This window comes from Helicoverpa armigera, chromosome 8, assembly GCF_030705265.1.
Source record: "Helicoverpa armigera isolate CAAS_96S chromosome 8, ASM3070526v1, whole genome shotgun sequence".
NCBI classification, from domain to species: domain Eukaryota; kingdom Metazoa; phylum Arthropoda; class Insecta; order Lepidoptera; family Noctuidae; genus Helicoverpa; species Helicoverpa armigera.
Genome location: NC_087127.1, coordinates 191,550 through 213,520, shown reverse-complemented (window position 1 = coordinate 213,520; position 21,971 = coordinate 191,550). Strand labels below are relative to the sequence as shown.

General features: G+C 39.3%; 2 protein-coding genes across 6 annotated transcripts in view; both read right to left on the bottom strand.

Annotated features, from left to right (window-relative positions):
- The window catches only part of LOC110380881 (uncharacterized protein), a 70,671-nt gene extending 64,734 nt beyond the window's left edge, over positions 1-5,937 (bottom strand). For 2 of the 5 annotated variants that reach the window (XM_021341019.3, XM_021341020.3), the window contains exon 1: positions 5,524-5,937. The gene's annotated coding sequence lies outside the window, so the exon portion shown is untranslated. The remainder of the gene's footprint in view (positions 1-5,523) is intronic. The other 3 variants (XM_021341016.3, XM_021341018.3, XR_010276715.1) reach the window with 2 other exon arrangements.
- A 13,286-nt stretch (positions 5,938-19,223) lies between these two features.
- On the bottom strand, positions 19,224-21,095 carry LOC110380883 (uncharacterized). The gene is made up of 2 exons (XM_021341022.3): positions 20,727-21,095; positions 19,224-20,320 (listed from the first exon to the last, which is right to left on the bottom strand). Exons 1-2 carry the CDS (start codon positions 21,058-21,060, stop codon positions 19,386-19,388), a joined length of 1,269 nt encoding a protein of 422 aa, XP_021196697.3. The 5' UTR covers positions 21,061-21,095; the 3' UTR covers positions 19,224-19,385.
- Positions 21,096-21,971: the final 876 nt, after the last annotated feature.

Here is a 21,971-nt window from a genome sequence, read left to right as displayed (position 1 = left end):
GTAATATGGGTTTTAGTTTTTGCATAGTGTGGTTGGTGTTTCTTTCATCTGCTAACTGATAAACAGTTTGCTCCTGTACTGTCGCACGCCTAATACAATCTCCGGCGGTTCACCTGATAGCCGGCGCGGCGCGTGCGTCGATGAAGTCACCAGTTCGATACTAATGGCGGCTCCTGTGCTGATGATCCCCTGCATCATAATTAGGGGCTGCACTAGCTTATTACTTTTTGGGTTACATGATGTGACCGAATCTGACATCAGCCTTCTTAATTTTGATGAAGGTTCTCTTTTCATTCGATAATTCTATAATAATGGCAGTGTTTAATAGTTCTGATACATAATCAATTTTGGGGACACAAAAATAACATTTAACATTAAGAACATTTAGTTAGTACCAAAAAGGAATGCGAAGTTTAAAAATAAATCTTCATGGTACCAATAGAGAAATTACACATAGGTATGTACATGATAATTCATAAGTCGATGAACTATGTCATTTTCAATTATCACCTACTTGTTCTATGACCACTTAGCGCACTGTGACTGCAAATAATAATTTCGATCTTTAATATTCCATACATAATCAACTGAATTATGTATTAATTTAACATTATAACTACATCAAAGAATTTATAATGGAACAATAATGGCGTTTTGGGTCTAATAAATCTTGAGTAAGAAAGAAGTTTTTAGCATATTGATTTTGTGGACCATGAAACCAAAGTAAAGAATCACGAATGAGAGTCTTCAGAGCTTCAATTAATGTCCGTCTTGCATTCTCCTCGCAAATCTTATAGTCATTATTACTTCTGTTCTTAACTTTCATAACCCTGAAATCCTTGCGAATCCTAAGCTGTTGGTAATGGCATTGCACCGACTGCACTGGGTGGGCGTGTAATGGCGCTAATGATCGTGCTAGACGCGTGATTGATTGCTTGCCCACTACCGATGGGAACAGATAACGGTACTATTAGACCCGCAATGAAGGACGAAGTTGGTGCTACTAGGAAGCTTGACGTCACGGCCATTGGTGATGATCATAGATTTCTATGTTGATGACTTTATGATTTCAAGGAATTGGAAGGAGCGTGCTTACCTAGCTCCAAACGTTTGCTTATGATATAAGAGACCATTTTCGGGGATATAGGATAACAAACCAGAAAGAACGACTAAGATCAAGTATTTTTAGCACTATATCTAAGCAATATCGCACCAGGTATCAACAATCAGTAATGAAAAGCATACTGTACTCGTAAAAGCAAGTAATGTTGAGTGTGAGTACTACACGCGTCGTGTAGCATGCGTATGCGCGTCAGGTATCGTCTGCTAATGGGCCTCGTGTACGCCGTGTACTCACGTCTGCCTGCCAGACCACCTGGCTGCGAAGCCTCACTTTGTTTACTAATAATAACGCGGTGTTTTTTAAGGGATCCATAACGAATGTATCTTGGGCAACAATGACATAGAGATGACCACCAGTGGACTGACCAGGCCGTTGATGATTTTTTTAATAGCCATCCACCTAATATTCATAAATATTCCTCGTTCTACATTTCCTCGCTCAAGCTATCATTAAGCTCCTGTCTGTACTCACGGTTCGCACTAATGGCTCCATTACGAGCTGGGAGAGCGCGGGAGCTTGCTCAGGCGCACCGGGGCGGGAAGCGACACGCTACTTACCGCGGCGTGTCCAGTGATGGGCTCATCATTGTGCGCTTATTATGTTGTTACAACATCTTTAATATTGTAGCGTTTGACGTCGACAAATTGATTTAGATAGTAATATTATTATAAAATATTAAGATTTAGAATCTTCTTGTAAACTGATGGATGCTTTCTTTTTATTAATGACTTTAACAATTATTAGTGTACGTATGTGGTACAATGTTATGGCAATTAGCTTTGTGTGTCGGTTTTAGTAGCTTTACTCAGTGCGCTTTCACTTTATGTGCTTCTGATTTAGGGATTTTAGCAACTTATGTATTTTGTAATGGTAGGTTCATGATTGATGGATGTAATGCAAGCATAGATGCTGGAGTGACGATATATTATTATGCTATGTAAAATTGAGATATATCCACATTTCGTCAACAATAATTAATCAGGTCCAATAAGTACACTATAAACGGACGTTGAAAGAAACACGAAGAATGTCACGTCCGACAGTCTGTACCAGTAGGTGAAGCGCACTCCCGCGCAGGCGTGTCACGCACCGAGTTAGACGCCATGCAGTAAACAGGGCTAATTAATTGTAATGCCTAATTAGGACAATTTGGAGTTAGACTGTCGTTACTAATAGCTTGGTAGGATGCAGACTGTTAAACTGTGTGTATGCTTACAGGATTAGTTTGATCCCAAATCGGGTCAACATCGTTGAACGAATTTATGTTTACAAAACAAAAACTTAAATAAGGTTGTTCTGTGAAGCTGAAGAGTAGTCGTTACTTTGCTTAGACAAATCACCAAAGTTAATTTATGTAACAAGAAGGTGATGAAGAACGATGTATAAATCTCATTCATAAAAATATTTGTTTTCATTGCGAAACAGACTGCAGTATCAGCATTACAACTAACTAAATGATTAATTTGAAATGGCTAAAACGGTTCAAACATAGAATCTCTCAAAGCAAAAATATTCGTTTGCCCTTTTGTAGCCCTTTCCCACAACCCATCACATCATTCATTTGAAAGCCATAGCCATAAACGCTTAAGTCCAAACATGACATATGCAACAATATAAGCAAATTGTGCGATAGACACGTGCGGTGATACCGCATAACAATTGCGTTAGACATGACGCTTCGTTGCGACACCGTCGTCTGCGGCCCGGGGTGCTCCGACTGCGAGCACGTCAGCCGCATTGTGCAAAACCTTACTGATAGCTTGCATATCACTATCTATCAATATGATGCTGATAGAGAACATAATGCCAACTACATAATTGTTGCATGAACTAAATAGCTTGAGGCAACTTCTCAGTTGAGGCAAAGTAAGGACTACGAATGAATATTTTTCTACTTTCACAGGTATAGAAACTGTTAATTAACTTCAGTTTAAATATATTATCCATACTTTTGGCGCTGCAGCCAAATAAAGAAAGAAATTACCTCATTACAAGACCGACAATACGGTTGAATCACAGCATGCAATGAATATGTCACGGTCAACGTGTAACCACTCGATATGCACACAGACAGACAAACAAATATTGCAAACGAAACCTACACTTTAAGGCTGCTTATACAATGTGATTCATATGCCTATGTAATATAGGAGAAAAAGGTATTGGTAATTCTATCGATGATACCATTAAAACCGTAACCACCAATGGCTGATGTTTCAAGTCTATAAAATACTTCCACGCAAAACTAGTCATCTGTTGTCGCAATCTTTAATTAATTTACAAAAGGAAAAACAACTTTAAGCCCAAGTTGTGGTCAATAAAGAGAAGGCAGGATGAGAATCAAGGAATAACATCAAATTCTCCAGAACAAAGTGAAGCTATCCTGACAAACAACTTGAGGAATAATTGCTACATTCCTAGTTTTTGCAGTTGACCGAGACCACACATGGAAACCAATTGGTTCCATCTGAGTGAATGTTCTAAACGTGCAAAATAAACAACAGATATAATATTTGAACAAAAAGGGAGCCTTGGGTTTGAGAATCATGATGTCATATACGTCGTGTATGGCTTGCACATCACACGTGTAATTATTTTAATTGCTGCTTTTTTCTTAGTAACAATTAACGGGCATTGTTTCGGACGTAGGCAGCACTTGAAGAGGCTTTGACTTTGAGAACTTCTAATTTATAAAATCGTTGAGTCGTAGCCAACCTCATCTCTGATGACTATGAGTCAGGAGAAGCTTGAATATTTCATGACCAAGGGCATGCAACAGCGCAGTCGTAACACAAATGTTTTCAATAAGGCTTTCGATAGAGTCAACCAGACGTTTGGATTACTTAATACAACAATTGCACTATTGCCATAACATGTGTGGTTAGTGGTTACTACTGAAGGACTTCTAGTATTGCGACTAGACACAGAAGTTATTTCAATAGAAAAGTGATTGCATCTTTGTTTTCCATTCGTACGTTCATTGATGTTAAGATGTCTCCCAAAACATTTTCAGATTCAGTTTCATTCATAACAAGGAAACTTTTATTATTATTTTCAATAATTGTTTTATTAACTGGTTTAATAATGGCTGCGTGGGAACAGTGTTATTCAACATCGCGTAAGATTATTTCGAGAAACCAGAACCTGATTGCAACCCGGCGCGGGCGCAGGTACGCTATGTATGCGCCACATTATCATGTACCTATGTCCTCTGCACTTTTTTACATGTATGTTTTTATTAGAAATATGGCTTTGGTTGTGAAAATAAGTTCATGTTTATCTTAATAAGTCAGTTAAAAGGTGATCAATAGGAAATCGACAACGCTGGTTTGGTAACTGTGCTCATAGTAAGCCGTTTATAGTTACTATATAACGTAAACATAATTCTTATAAGTATTTAAAGTCATCATCGATGTTATCATAGCAGTAGAAGCGGATGACGATGGTGCCGTCTGACTCGTCTGAGTAATATGTTGTCATTAACATTGCCGAATCGTTTTGATTCTTATGAATAGGTATTTTTAATTGCAGCGTTGTATGTACCTGCGCGTTTTACGAGTTTCATCCCATTCACCACCAACCATTCCCCCATTCACCAACATCTTGTTGTGCAATACTGTTATTTTTTTCGTTGTTTATAAAGATTATAAAGTTCATCAAAAAGAAAAAGTTCATCAAAAAATTGTGATTAGGAAACCTAACCAGGCCAAGAAAACTGGGTTGGGAAGGTCAGGTGGGCAGATGCACTATGTGAAACTTTGGTAGGTACAGGTTTTGTTCCTACAGTTGTATCAGACTAGAAGCCGAAGCAAAATAGGGAACAACAAAATATTGAATCAAACCTCAAAGATGACTCAGAGTTAGCTCTTAAAGGCAAACAAACTAGCATTGTGTGTCTCCCAAATAGGTGATAAACACCACAACGAGTTTATTTAGGATCACACCGGCCGAGTGTCCTACAAGCATTCTGCTACTGATGACAAACTAAAGGAAACATGGGCTTATATAATGGGTAAGTTATGAGCCCAAGATTATAAAGAACAGGAATCCAAGAAGCAGGTGTGCAAACAAGAACATCCTACTGGCGCACACCTAGACGCGAAGATATTTGTTATGATCACAACACATACAGGACAAAGCCGACGCATTCCACCGGCACAAACACCAGCGCGTACGCAAACAATCACAAACATTCGATCTCTGTACATCCACATTACTCATCAACACTTACTTCACATTAACTTCAAAGATAAATGTGGACGTATGTCAATGAATGCGTCAGCCTACCTTAATTTATGCGTGGACACGTTTAAAAAAATACAACTGTCAAATAGCTCGAGTGGCACCGCTCAGCTGAGCGAAACACGAGATGGTAATATAAAACTAAAGTCAAAACTTACCTGTGTGAGCACAGCCACCGGCCGCTAGCACACCTCGCCCGTTATCATTTAAATTTAAAACAATCGCTCAAAACTTTGATATCTTCCAGTGCACAGTTTAATTTCCACCTTTACGTTAATTATAACTTATAATAACAGTTAATAAAGCTCACGTGTTACTGCAAAGCGTTAGTGTTAGTTTTTTGAATAGAGTGTATTCGCGAAGTCGTTTCGTTCGTGTCGGCCGCTCGGTATGCACTTTTGGGGTCACTCGGGGTCGATTGGTTTTATTGTGTTTTTTCGCGTGGTGCGGCTTCGAGCATGCGAGCTGGGTGTACGTGGCGTGTGGCGCGGTCGGCGTCCGAGCGATCACTGCGGCCGCGGACTGACCCGCGCCGGCTTACCAGCCTGCCGCGGGATGCGCGCGCGCACCTCCTACTCCTCCCTCAACCCTCTCCCGCAGGCTTTCGTGCCCTAAAAGATAAAACACTTATCGAAACGCGTTCCGAGAAAGCGATGCCACAATACACACATACGAGTCTAATTAGTCTAAGTGTGTTATTTATTTGGATGCGATAAAAGCCTGTTCTTCTACAGCTAGCGTTTGTGGCTACGTGTAACGACCCACATAGTTTGTATATCTGTACCTTTACTATTTGTCACTGGAGTTTTGATCACAGGAAAAGGCCGCCCGGAATGCAATCGAAACACTTGAGAATCCAATTGGACTACATAATAAAAACAATAAAGATAGTGATCAACTGATGAAAGTAATGATTTATAAGACAATAATCTCCACAAGATAAATGCTCGAAGAGATAATCTTTAACACAATAATGTATCGAAAAGTGGTCGTGGTTGCACAATGGCCGGTGGCAGCGATGAAGCCGATACTGGACAATGACAGGCCAGCGCCATTGTTGAAAAACCGGAACCAACCGCTGATCCGGCTAAACAATTGAATATTGCGAAGAAATTGGGTTTCTATCATTTGTTTTCTGATTTTTGCGCGAAGTACAGACATTATCAGAATTTATCAAAGAGAAGAAGAGGAACACGCTGTGACAGATGGTTATCAGTTATTGATGGCGCGAGGTCAACATTTGCGCGGTAACGGGTCTTTTTATTGTGGAACTTGTTTTATTTTGGTGCTCTCTTTGCATCGCCCTTCTTGGAACGAGAGGTTATTGCTTTACACCCACTTATCCTTAAGGAACATCCACCGATGCTGAATTGCTGATGCATAACGCGCCCAGTCGCACGGCCTCGATATGCTCCATAAAAATACCAACATTACGGCCACTAGATACTTGACAACTGCCATAATGGACCGTTTGAATTTAAGGAATTCGTCCGCTGTGTAATATTGTTTATGGTGTTGATTTCCATACTCACCTGGAGGAAAAATGTTCAATAGAGCTTAATAGTGCTTGTTTTCGATTTAATCAATCAATCGAACCCTGACCTAGTGCAAGACATCTTAAAAGGGAGATCACATTCCTAAGGCTTTGGTGCCATGTTAAACTGTTTGACATGATAAACTAGTAAATAAATCAGACTTAGAAGACACGATACCTATTAGGTATTTTTAAAAACAAATCATTCATTTAAGTACTAATCGACATCACAACGAATCACTGCTTATAAAATTACACAAAGATTTACTACCTAGAACACATTTTATCTTCTCAATGAGAAACCGCAGAATTTTAAACTATGCAGAGATTTCCTAAAAGGAAAGTGCGTAGGTCTTGCTCGTAAAGGCTAACCTTAAGCCTAGGCCATCGAAACTTGCTCAGCATCCACATCCCACAGCCCGAGCTGCACATGGTGACATCACCCGGGTCTGATCATCGCCCACCCATCCTTGCTGCACGATCGGTTTTAAACATCACGTAATATTTGCGGTTTCTCGATCTTAGTTTATTTCGAAGTACCTATTGTATTTACAAGTGTTATTGTTGTGTGGTGTTACAGTAACCGTTAACTAATGATTAGTTGTCTGAAGCACACAATGTCGCCAAGTTCATGGTTTTTCTATATAGCCAGAAACATACAACACCAAAAATAAATGTAAAAGTAACTTTTCTGAGAAAACTGAAACAATGAAATGCAGTATACAACCAGGATACCATATAGGCAACCCATGTTGAAAGTACATGTCCACAATATCGAAAGGAGCATTTGGACTAAAACGAAGTTACTCCATACTTTATCCCATTCACAAATAGGTACATGTAGGATGTAACAGGTTTCCTCAAAATGACCTTGTCAACTTGTGTGGCGCTACAAGCAGCCCTCTGTTTCATTCAGCTCATAGCCAGCCTTCACAGTAACTGCCTATGAACCACTAATACTAATTACCGCACGCTGCTAGAATAATCGCTATTTGTTTTAATTTAACGGAAACGGCTGATACTTTATATTCATTGGAAGCTGGAAGCAGTCACTTACCGAGGCAGTGATTATTGCGCCTTTAAAGGCAGTCTATGAGTGTTCCTACTGTGTAATATCGGAGACTCCTTCATTGCATAGCCTAGAGTCAACGGGGGTCAATTGGAGTCTAGGTCAAAGAGGAATCCCATTTTCCTGTAAGAGTATTGGGTCTTTTTGATAGGGAACACATTGTGTCAGCTTGCAAAGAGAGTTTCTTGCTTTTGTTCTTTCTCAAAATGAAATACTTATCAAAGCTTCATTGAGAGACCCTATACCTACAGCACCTACTACGTGAAAAGTATGCTGTGCGATCTTTTTATCCTCAAAAGTTGGTCTACAATTTTTTGGAACTATGTACATTTTTGCATTTAAAATGCTGGTTAGGATTTTCGCATATACATATATCCCTTCTGTAATTTTGGCAATGAGGGAAGTTTATTTAATATTCCAGTTAAGGACGTCTCTCGACTAAGGTGATGATTGATGACCTTTTTCTCCCAATTAAAAAGCCGCAATCAATCACAAATGTTGTCGAGTGTACCGCACTGGTCAAGTACGAATGAATCAGCAGAGCATCAATAAACTGCGCTTGTAATGACAATGTGCATTAAGTGCAGCTTTATTTGAATACTCGCTTGTCTTGGAGCAGCCGTCACAACCTCAAGCCAGGGTTGCGGAATATTTTCACAGACATCTCGTCAAAACAAAGATAACCACATTTGATAGAAAGCATATCATTCATATATTTACGAGATAGTAGACAAGGAATTAGAAAAGTGAATGCATATGATAAGTAGCTGTATCCAGAAACATTTTCAAGGTTTTAAAAAAGCTTCTCGTGGGGACAAATATAAAAAAAACTAAAGAATAATGAAAATTAATGGAAATTCTAAAGCCACGTGATACCAAAAGATCCGATTATAATATACCTAGTTAGGTTCGTGTAAACAAGAAAACCTTGTGGGCGTAGCTACTTATAGGAAAAATAATTAAAATGTTATGACAACTAGCTCCAATGATCTAAGATCGTTATCTTCCGCAGATTACTGCATGCAATAAACACGCAAATATCACAATTTTATATGATTAGAGGAAAATTGGTTCGATCTGTCATTATTATATTGCGTTTATCGTTTATATGTAAAACTGCTCTGATTTATGACCTGGTCTTCAAGGTAAAAACAAGACACGACTTTGAAGGATATCGGAAATGAAGTAATCCTTAACAAGACTTCAAGTCCTCTCGGCAAAAGGTCCTTTTTGCTCTGAATATAACACTTTAAAGAACATAATGATAATTATTGTCTCAAATAAAGTAAATTGCACTTTCTTCCCAGGCCAGCCCGCAGTGCTGCGCGGGCGCAAGTGACGTCACGCATTAGCATCACAATCGTGGTGCAGCACGCATTGTTCAGCCGCGCCATACGCAAACAATACGCACGCATGATTTGATTTACAATTAATTGGCCTTTTTCTAGAAATTAACAAACATAAAGAAATTGTAAGCGATAAGGTTCCCAGATAATACTGATGCAATAGGTACCTATTACCTAGTAAGTAAGTCTTGTTTTAAAAGTCCATAGACAAGGTATGAACTATCTCCTTTCAAACAATGAACATGACTGCGGCCTATTTCTCTCACTTTTACGGCTGTCTTGATGTGAATAATACAATTCCCATCGTTTTATTTTACTTTACTGCTACAAGATTAAATTAAATAAGTTACGTCATTAAAACTGAGCGGGCTCGCTTGTCTAGTTTACGACGCCCTATTAGTCTAATAGGTAGACAAACTTTTAAAAGTACCCAACCTAATTTATTAGAAAATACCTCTACAACCCATGAATCGAGACATTGCATGGACCTTACTTATTCTTAGTTATGCTTATTCAAAGAAGCTTTGTCGGTGGCCATGATAACTCACGATGGGATTTGGCATAATATTTTTTTTTCTGTGTTATTTGTAAACTAATTGGAAGTGATGTGTCAATCACTGCAGTTAAAGTGCAGTAACTCATGTTTTGTGTAACGCTGCGCCTGCGCACCTGTGCGACGCTCGTTGTTATGACATTCGATCCAGTGTCGAATCATGTTGACGATTATTGTCGTTATGTTACGATTGACGAGGCTGAGAATTTTTGATAATGTGTAGGTAGTAAGACAAGGTATGTATGGATGTAGATGGGTACGCCACAACATCTCACCAATACAACTTAAGACGAGTTAGTTACCAGAAGTTTGTTGCGTTGACAGAATTTTAGCGGACACTAAACTTTCCTTTTAAAATAAAAACTGCCTGTTGTTTGTGCTCAGTCATTTTATGCCAACATTTTGAAATGACAGAACACAGCCTTGATTATCACCTAACCGCCTACTCACTAGGCAAATGATATCTAAAAGTGTCCTAATGCATTATTTACATCAGAGCTCAAAATAACTACAAACAATTCAAAAGGCTGCTTGTATTAGAGATAAGTCCGGTATGGTCATCTCAATTTATGGAATTGGAGCAAACCAGCCGATGACTTCATAAATACCTGACTTACCGATATGGCAGAGTCCACTACCAAAACTCAAATGAATATCCAAATGAATGGCAGAATGTCTTTTATAAAGTTCCAATATAAGGTGTAACAAAATACCTGCTTTGAAAGAGTTGCAGAGATTTTATAAGTTAGGTCCACTGCAGTACCTAGCCGTCACATCCTGTAAAATCCTTGGTGCAGCTAATGAAGCAGTAAAATAAGTAAGTAGCTAGTACTACAATATATCAACACTGATTTCCATTCAATCGCCGTCTGTCATCATTTAATCTCCTTCCATGCAATGTAGTTACCGACAAGTGACTAAGCACTGAGCAAGACTGAGCGAGTACCAAACCTAGCACACTCGTATTTCAAGCTGCCATAATTTATCTAATCCCAGACTGCTACATAAAAGGTCTGAGCAAATTACTCATACGGTATATCAGAGGAGAGTGACAGAATAAATCAAATGTTCCATAAATCTCAACGAGCCAAATGTACGGCTCAAGCGGTGGCGGAGACATTACCATAGCCGTATGGCTTATATCCTTTTACGAGTTTATTGAATGCGTTAAATCATTTTACTTCATTGATGTGGGAGAAGATTCTAGTATGATATGCAAACGTGTCCCAAGGAAAAAATACCTATAAAATTATGTTTCCTTCCATCCTTACTTGCGTCAGTTGGCAATCACATTTTATTACCTATAGGTCGTGTAACATTCGACCTATCTCGTCGAAACTGGCGTGTGTGAGAAATCTTTCCCAAAAGAATCTAAAAACAAACATTTTTACTTACAAAAACCAAGACGATTCTGACTATCCCTAGTAAGACTGACGAATGGCCAAAACATCGAACACATCTCTACCTCCAAACTGGCATACAATCATGGGAGCTGCACCCACGCAGCTGGCAGTACACCTCCACCGAGCTGTCACATCTCCGAAGTAAATCAGTTCGTTTGGAGTCGGCAGACTCCGCGGCGTTACCCGAGCTATCGGGCGCGTCGATCACTTGCCCACGCGCAGACAAACAAGTGCAGCCCCAATCAGATGGTATCAATGCTTATTGGTGCGTTATATCTTCACAACTTAAAAGAATTAGGCTAGAGACAAAGCAAGTCATAGGTGCATGAAAATGTGAAAGACATGTAGGCACTCGTAACATTAACTGTTTTTTCGTAGGTTTGACAATGATCCTGGAGAGGAGAAAATCTCTCATTTCAATCTGACCAATTTGAGGATTGACAAACTGCGGATAGTAGATATTCAATTGTATATTTGTAACCGCCTGCCCCAAGCTCGAGCCTATAAACGCGGCAATTGCTGACGTATCCAATAAATAGACAATAATACACATGATTTACATTAATTACTGCATGGCCACTAAACATTTATCGTTCATAAATGGTCGTAAATTCAATAGTTTACCGCCGACGGCTACAGTTGCGCAGTTTCTACAGATTTGGTTTCTCTGAGGGAAGAAATAAACAATAGAAACACGATAAGGAAATTGTGATATTATTCATTGATTTCTAGTCTCGTATTACATATTGTAACTGTTGGAGAGCGATGTAAATTGTAATATCCTGAGGATGAAAAGCGATCTCCCAAGAAGTTTATCTGCAAAGACCCATTGGCTTCTTAACTAGTGGTGTCATGCGAATATCTGCCATAGAGCACAGACTAGTGGGCAGATTATATGGCAATACACATACATTACGCAATAAGCACTAGGCCATTAATAAAACGCATGCAAATACCTAATTTGCTCAGGTGCAACAGGTTAAAAGCGACTTGCAATAAAAGTGACTTTACTTAAATCAAAATGGACGTTCTGTTCGCTTACGTTTCGTAGCATGAAACACGAAGATCTAAGGCATAAAAAATGACAATAATAAATACGCGGGCAAGGCCCACATCTATCATGGACCCTTAGACTAAACCTCTTGAAAGCTCCTGAAAATCTTCGCTTGAGGATGATGATGAAGCCCGCTACTACTAGCTACTACTAGTAGCTACTACTAGGAGCTCGTCTACTAGGCTCCATCGAAGTCAAATTCAAACTCAGTCGAATCATATTTCTGGCCATAACTTTTGTCTATTGGCCACTTTACAAGGAGGTTATGTTGCCATTGCACTACGGCCCTACTTCAAGTCCCCTTATTTTAGAGTTAAGTTACTTATTTAAGACTTGAACTTATTTTGCATAACTTGAGAAATAATCAACGCTTGCTAATCGGATTATACTGAGGTGTTACCTGCGAGGCTGCGCGAGAGTGCTCGCCATATAAGGGTGCGCGTGCGGCGGTGACGTCACCGGCGCCTACGCACACCACCGCACGATCTGAGCCTGAATGAAATCATCTTAGGGAAATTAGGTATTTTCTATCATGTAGTAAATAAAGTTGCTTATTACAAGGATTTAACTTTATTTAGTTTTGACTCAGTACCTAATACAGAACCGATCTTCTCCGATCCGCAATTTGCTAGCATAATTTTCAGAATCTGCTCGTTTATTAGAGAGAACTATTAAAGTATAGCTTTACCGGACTTAGGGAGCATACCTACTAGGCAAACATTCATTTCATATAATATAGGGCCCTCATAGCAGTTATTGGAAACAATGGCAAGCATGATTTAGTTGTACAACATGGCACGCGCGGTGCACGGCGCACGCGCAATTGGGCGCGCGTGACGGTGCAGGCACGCCGCGCGATAGCCCCCTATGAAGACTGTTGCATACGTGACAATGACATCATTTCGAAAAGGGCACCTCCTTAAACATACACCTTAATTGTGATACCATCAGACAAGCTTTTGTTAAATAAATAAACTTTAAAGCTCTCACGGTCGCGGCACATCGCAGTAATGAGTCAAAGTTCGCAGATTTTTTGCAATTTTTCGACGAACATCTTAACATGTTTTTGTAATGCCAACGTAGTTTGCAAATAATGAATGAATTCGCAACAACTTATATGGTCAGAAATGTATAAAGGATTTAAGATTTAAAAAAAATCTTTTCTGAGGTACGAACGGCAGATCCTAACAAACCACAAAATTACAAAATCGGTCTAAACAATCATAGACAACTAAGACAAATAGACTATAAGACAAATAGTGTTGTGCGATACTGCGCATGAATCCAACGATGCGTGGGCGCAGCCTTCACGCAGATGAGTGTGATTGTGATTTCATTGCTTCCGGATTCGATGACGGAGAAGGGCATTTCCAGTCTTTGAGTTTTGGACTTTGTTAACCAATATTGCTAACTACAAAGAAGAAAAATTCTAAAAAAATTCAACATTTGTAATTTAGTTTTATCATAATAGACTCGAGATATTTTAATATTAGATACTGAGGAGAGTTCCCGTAGATTTTGTCGGTGGGTATTTATCATCGAAGGGATTACTTACAGCGTGTCGCAAGCGAAGCCGCAGGGCGCGCATGTCGCAAGCCGCCACTCGACACTAACCGCGACCTGTCCAGAAATCACGTCATTAGCCACGACCTGCTAGCTCTCAAATATCTTATTTGGGATACCTAACTTATTACTTAACTGCACAAGTTTACCAACATCTAGTCTACGTAGATTCGAAATATCCAGACAGGACATTTGAAGCGAAGTTTGAACATGGTCGTAGGTGAAAATGGATCACAGATCCAATCATTCGTTATGTATTTTCTGCAAAAACAAACATTCTAGTCATAGTTCTCATTTGAGGCAATAATGTGGAAGCAAGAGGTGTCTACCCTATCAATAGGGACTCTAAATTGGTGGTATTTTATTGAAATAGCTCATTGGCTCATTTACAAGGAAGGTAAGAATAACGAGCAATATATCACACAGATTCTATTTCCATCCAAGGAGACAAGAAAATAGATTAATCAGGAGTGATCTAAAGTCTCAAAGGATTATCGATAATTTCTATTCCGGTCATGTAAGATGTCATGAATGTAAGATCCTTCATTTGTGGATTGTCATGATGACCTTTGCAGGCAATAAAAATTGTTAGGTAGTTATTGCTTATTTGTTGCTTTTCTCGCTAATTGATTAGTTGTGTGACATTTGCAAAATACATAATTGTGAAAGTTTCAAGACACATTAGTTATTAAAATCGCAGTAAAATACTTGGTAAGCGTGGATCTGAGGCTAAGTGGACATAGAAAGTGATTGATAATGTCGCATTAGAAGCTTTTACCCTTATCTAGCGAAGTTATTAATTTTACCAGCAGACACAGCCTTCTGCGACAATCCACATTAGATAACTTGTTTTAAAGTCAATTTGGTTAAGATAACTCACGAGTTTGTGTAGAAAATTAATGCGTACGATTTCCATTAAATTAGTAAATCGGATGACTCTTAAAACAAGTAAGTTTAACAGCATTTCATTATTTTTGTGGCAGATGCATGGTCTATTAAGTCTGCGATTAAAAAGACATCTTTCCAAATAACGTTTAAAAGCACATCCTGCCTTGTGATGAGATGTAACAACGTCCTCTATGAGAAGGGAAATGGTTCAAATAAATTAAACAGCCACAATACAGGATTGCATAGTTTAAAACTTTCCTATAATTAAAGCGGATCTGAGAGAGAGTGGTTTTAAAAACGTGCGCTTGATTCGCTCACGAGCGCTTGACAAATGATGCGCACAAACATCATTCATCCTCCGCTCTTGATTGCAGCTTATCTACTGATTTCCGAGAAACGATTGTATTAACATGTGCGATTTCTCCCGAATCTAATTTGTTATATTTGTTTGCTTCTGGCTTCATTAAAAATAGTAGGCAAGCATTCATACGAAATACAAAAGTTTGATGAAGCTAGTCACATGAGTGAAGCAAGTGAAAAACTGAGAAAATTAGGGTTTGGAAACTAAACTAGACTTTTAGATTAATAACTGTGTTCAAGTATCCAATAGTTAAGTGTTACTTGAGGAGTATTGAAGCGATTCCATGGTGACAGTTATGTGTAAAGAAGTGTCCTATAAAAGCCTTTCCTAGGAGAAGGATTATATTAGCCCTCGCGGAATTATGAAAATGTGTCAAAATTCATGTGAAACCTTATCGGACATGGCGCCAAACAGACAGTCATAAGGCTGGCAGTCAGCATAACATTGAGATATAAATAAGTGTGCGTTAAGCTCGAAAATGACCATGTACTGCAACAGCTCGCTGAATACAAACCGCAATGACTAAATTATACAGACTAAATATTAACATGTTGCGACTATTACTGAGAAGTCTGAAAATACAATGCTACCTATAATTGATTGAGGTCAATAGCGACTTATACCTAAGTAGTAAACATAATGATTTTCAAGCTGTACTTCTAAAGCCTCTACAATTTCATTGGAAATTCCTATCTTTAAGGGATGAACATGGGAGTACGTACCTACAGAACGGCATACAAGTGTATATAGGCAGAGTACATTACATATTAGTACGAGTACATAAGAGAAATACTATCCTCGAATAACATAGACTATATTTATCAGTCCCTACTAAGGTAGATCAGCTTGCACAATTGGAAAAGGCATACTTAACCATTAAAAGCTTTTCGAAATAACTGCGGCCCTTGTATAGTACACAATTAGCTATTATACTGACAGGTGTCATCTCAGACTGAATTCCACAAACTCGCCGAGTTCTCATAGCCCGTCAATCACTAATTAAAGCCAGCTCATGACCTATTTACCATTACTATCTTACTATTAACAGTATTGAGTTCAAGGCGCGTAACGTGACCAGCTCGCATTTCTAGCAAAACTGACATTTTTCCTGTTAGACCTCAACGAAACTAAAAGTGACCCATATACGGCAAATGTCTCACTGGTCGCTACTGCGCACGCGCATGTCTTGTGTGCAAAAACAAAAAAGCTGAGTAGGTAAGTATGTATTTATAAAAGTATACCTAGTCATTAGTTGACTGCTTTTCAAGTTAGTGGTAAGTAAAGGAATTTTATCACGGAGCTAGCTACTGCTTAAATGTTATTTATTTATTTAATACAATGTGGAAGACTTACAGTTATAAAAAAGTTAACAAAGAAAGAAGTCATAGACGAGAGAGAGCCAATTAAATTCCTCGCTCATAATATCAGCCTAGAAATAATATTTTGGTTATAGTATTTTGTAAAAAACGGCAGTTTTCATATTTGAGTGTGTTTTGATTAAAGTAAGTACCACCTAAGTATTGTCTTTGAAATCCTTTAGTAGTGAGTAATTGTAGGTGAGCTTATTGTATGAGAACAATTTGTTTAATTTGACTAGCTCTGGCAGTAGATAAAACAATAAGTACCTACTTAAAATAATTCGGATTATGAAAACATGACTCCATTAAGGTATGTTTTAGATTAATTTACTAAGTTATTTCACTTGCTAGAATCAAAGATATACCTAGTTTATACAGCTTTATGTCTGTGGAAATAAGCACACATCGAGTGTTCATGTCAACATATCGCTATAAAGCATATTAGCTCATGAAATCGAGAGGAGAGACATTGACGCGCCGTATTGGGAGACACGCCGCCCTTGTCCCACTCCCGGGGGTGAATGGCAGGGCTGCGACACGCACTAACGTGGGAAACGAAACTTATCAGACATTATCAAGACAGTTAATGACAATACATTAGAAGATAAGAAAGGGTAGGTAAATACGTGTCTTAATTACTTAGTCAATTTAAACATTATTTAATGCGAATAAATATATCATCTCGAGCTGTAAGCTTTTGCTTGAACTGCTGAGTTGAGCTAAGGTACCACAGGACCTATTTTAGTACTTACCTAATTGAACACACAACATTTGGCAACGATTTCAACCTATTGATTCTAAGGTATTTTTTCTTATATGTACTTATTTATATAACCTGAAATAAGAATAGTTGCCAAATAATGCCTTAACATCGCAGCCCTGCCATATATCTGAATCATGCGAATGCCACAGGACCGTGGCGATGCGTATCGCAGACGACAGATTTACGGTCTGATGCAACCGCGGGTCTGACCTTACGACAATCACGGGCTTTTGACTGCTAATTAACTGTTTAATAACGAGAATTATTAACTTTTTTGCACGATTTATCGATCATTTATTATAATGAAAGTCTTGTCGTAATAATATAAGCATAAGCAGCTAAAGGCTAATTGGTCATATTTCCTGAAATGGCTGTAGTTAGTGCATAATACATATCAGCCCTGGTGGTCTGTTGTGATGTAGTGGTAAGTCTAATATAATTAATGTACTCAATAATTATAGGGCAGTATTAAACGTATTATCGAACAATAAACATCTTTCCTTTAACAAGCTACTCCCGTCCTTACATGGCGACCCTGCCAGGATATACAATAAATTCTATCTTACTTTAGTAGCATTACTGATTTCTTATTCGAATAACAGTTTAGATAAAAGTTAGTCATAAGCTGGTCCTGGAAACAAGCGAATTCATACTGAAAATCTTCGGACAAAATAGGCGAAATATTGTTGCATCACTTTATGCAACCCTTTAATGTAAACATCCTCAGAATAAATGTTTACTTGCTGCAAATAAAGTGAGCCGTCAGGTCTGCGTGCACATGACACAATGCACTCATTGTTAGGGCTCCGTGCGTCACGCTGGGCGGCTGCACCGGCTGCCCTTCAAGCCTGCTGACTCCTTACACTGACGGACAATACCGAAGTCCTACTGTCTTACACGTAGTTTGAATGACACAAGAGGCCTCCCTTTGTAATTTAAGTACATTACATTACGGAGTAATTAATAAGTCCCTTATTTATTATTATTAGTGAGGGAGGCCTCTGCTCTAAAGGCATAACGTTCTCATAAGTGGTACGTAGGCATTAGGCAATAGGCCACATCATTCCATCATTTTGAAAAGCTCTTCAAGTTTGTCTGTAAAGCGTGTCATTTATGTGTCATTTATCAATATACCTTGCTGTATGAAGCATAGCTTTGTCCGTAGCCGATATAACTCTATGCAATGAACATGATTTCTCAGTGAGTATTCTCATAGTTATAAGTACATAGTGTTACATAAGATTCGGCGTATTGATCGCAAATAAACTGCATTAGCCGTAACCAGGCTATTTTTCACTCTCGATAAGGAGAGGCGAGCACCGTGACATGTCCATATAGTGAGCGCTAACTGTGTCATATGCAGGGCTGCTACAAGCACGATTAGCTAGCAGAGATTATGAAACCTCTGAAGAGCATTATAACGAGAAAAGTTCATAGCATCTTCGGGAGATGATGTATGATAGACTGTGCACCCGGTGGCTATGATGGAAGCGCAATATATTAATGTAGAGGTACTGTCTGTCAAAAAGCTCTTCACTATAAGCTATGGTGCAAAAACTCTAGTAAAATGATCCAAGTACCTTTATGATTATAGTAGTATAAGTAGTTTGTGATTATTTTGATGTCCAATATAGTCAAACTCTAGGTTCTTATTTAAATAGACCAAAACGAGAACATTTTCATAAAATATTAGTTGTATGAGGAGTCAGCCCTAGCCAGCCGGCCGGCTTGTCCATACTGGGCGCACACATGGACGCGGCCATATGGCGCCTCCTTGCATCACCCGCCGCCACTCGCCACAGTCACCACACTCCTGGACACTTCGTCACCTCCTCCTCAACGTGGGAGATTAGCCACAGCCAGCTTCATTTGTTTTTGATCCAAGCTTTTAAATCGTGGTTTAACTAATAGGTACCTATCTTATTTAGGTGGATAAATCCTTTAGATGACATTGGTTATAGAAACGTCGAGTAAACAAGGTTTTTTATTTTTAGACAAGCAATGATTACCTATACATGAGTCAACAACAAAGAATAACATTAAAATACTTATTTTAAAACCACGCCATATACGTATAGTAATAAAAAGATAATTATTTATTAATCATATCATCGGTATCACAGATTAATCACAGTTGGCTGAGTATGTACCTCTCGACGAACTCCTCGAACACCTCAAGCAGTCGGTCGCGGTAGACGCTGCAGGAGGTGGCGTACTGCAGCACGGGCTCCGAGCGGTCCTCGTTTACCACCCGGTGGTACGTCTCCGGGTCGTCGAACGTCTTCTGCGCGGTCTTCGGGTCCATCAGGATGAACGGGTTGATGGCAGCCGGCTCCACCACCCCGAACATGCGAGCTCGCTCACACCACCACAAGAAACTATCCCTGTCGTACCCCAAATCTTTCATCCTCTGTTTAGAGTAATCGTCTAAATTGTCACAAAACACCGAGAAGTAGTGATCATAGATTTGTTTCTCATGTTTTTCTCTGAAGCTCCTCGATGTGGTCAAGTACACGAATGTCATGAGATCGAAGGCGGGCGGCGCGTACCGCAGCAGCTGGAAATCCAAGATGATGGCGTTGGTGGGCACGTCGCCCTCGTACTTGAACATCATGTTGTTCACCCACAAGTCCTTGTGGATCAGCACGTTGAGGGTCCCCTTCCATTCTCTAACGCCTTCACATGCTACTAAGAACTGCTTCGCTATCTTTTCCTCCAAATTAGGTAGGTTTCTATAAGATTTGGTAGAGAAAACCTTGAGGAAGTCAGCAGTCAATTTGGCGCAGGTTTTCATGAAGGGCGAGTCACAGAAGGCAGGTTCGACCAGCAGGTTACCAAGAACGTCGTTGCTGTTGTAAGGGCGTTTATTGATGATGCTTTGTCGGGTCTCGTAGTTGGTGAACGCTGCGTGGAAGCGCGCGAGGGTGGCGGTGCCCAGCATCATGTGCGGGAGGTCCAGCGTCTCCAAGTAATGGCGGGTAGTGTACCCCTCCACGGCCAGGTCAGGCATCACGATTATAGAGTCCGTGTAGATGTAGGCTCGCGGACACCACGGGTATGGATCTGAAGCCAAACATAAGAAAAACGTGTAAAATCACTGACATAATAGTGACAGTGGCAAAGAAATGCATTTGTTTGAGTTTTGCTTTCATCATTGTTTACCTGTAGTAGATATGTCTGTTGGTAGCTACTAAAAGTTATGATTAAGCAGATATTAACGATCCAAAGATAAAAAAGAAATTAGGGGTAATTTAAATGTTTATGTGAGTGCAATGTTTTGTTTGTTGTTTTAGTGTATGTCGCCGAAAAATAACAAAACCGTACGTTTCTAAAATTCCTAAGAAAAATATTCATTTTGATAGGATCCTAAACAAGCGATCAATTGTATTATTTTTCGCCCATAATTTCTTCAAAAATGTATTAACTTATGAGTCTATCACATGAATCTTTTACTATAAAAATCACGTACCTTTTTCATCTCGAATCTCTTCCAGCAACTTAAACATGTACTGTTCTCTCTTGAAATAGTTATTTGAGTCGATGAACTCCGCCTTCGGGCGGTTGTTCATGGGGATGCACTTGATGAAGAGGTGTATGTCCTTGAGCTGTCCGTCCACTGCCACCTGCAGGGTGGCGCGGTGGTGGTCTCCGAGGAAGCCGGCGAGCCCGTCGGTGGCGGCTCTGACGTGACATGCCTGCAGGCGCCACGTGTCCGCAGCTACGCACTGCCGCACCACGTGCTGCACTTGCTTCTCACTCAGGATCTGTTCTAACGAGAACTGTCTACTAGCCTGACCCACCATCTTGCTGTACCTTATGTTCTGAATGAAGTCACCAATGTGCACGTTATATAGTCCAACATTATCTAATAATAACTGCTCCTTTTTGTTCTTCGATAACATTTGCAAATGATGAAAGGATGCACTAAATTAAAAATGCACCTTACTCCGTTTGTCATAAGAGCGGTTATAATGTTTCCTGGGCAAATAAATAGATATTATCGGTTTGGTATCATAGCGCAAATTATTTGTATTTGCGGGAAGATTAACGAGTGCTACTGTTTGAGAAGAAACCTCCATTGTTCGGGTTTCAAGTTCGTTCCAGATATGTAAATATATTCTGACAGTTGGTAAATATTATGTAATATATCTTATAAGGCTTAGTCACATGATCTCAATGTCCAAACTGAAAATCTTCATATCATCCAGAGAAGTTGGTGCAGAGGGGATCAAAACGCCTCCGTAGATCGTTACCCCCTAGATTTTCTCCTCGTCGAGGATAAATTGCCAGCATCTAGGCTAGCCCTTACAATTTACAGGTAGTGTTGCCATACGCTCCACTGTTCATGACTCTCGGCTAACATTATAGAATGGTTATTGGAAGCCAATAATTAATTAGCCTTTCTTTGTACATCTTATTTTCCACTAAAACCCAGCCTTACCCGATGACTGCAAATATTTTCAATTGTGTAAGTAGAAAGTTTTCCCTTGCATTCTCTTCAGACAAAAGATAATTGACGTCAAAGTTATTGCAACAATCAGTCACTTCACTAGTCACTATGAGCCGACGAAAATCTTATTAACATTGCACATTCCGTGTTCAATCAATATTTATTTTATACTAACAAAGAAATATTTTAAGGTAAGATTAAAACAAAGTAAAGGTTTCGGCAGACCAATAGATTCGATTGGAAAAATTGAAAGCAATTTTATTT

Coding starts and splice junctions, on each gene's coding strand:
- LOC110380883 (XM_021341022.3), bottom strand. CDS start 21,060: ATGGTGGGTCAGGCTAGTAGACAGTTCTCGTTAGAACAGATCCTGAGT. Junction 20,321..20,726: donor AGAGATTCGAGATGAAAAAG/GTACGTGATTTT, acceptor GTTTGGCTTCAG/ATCCATACCCGTGGTGTCCG.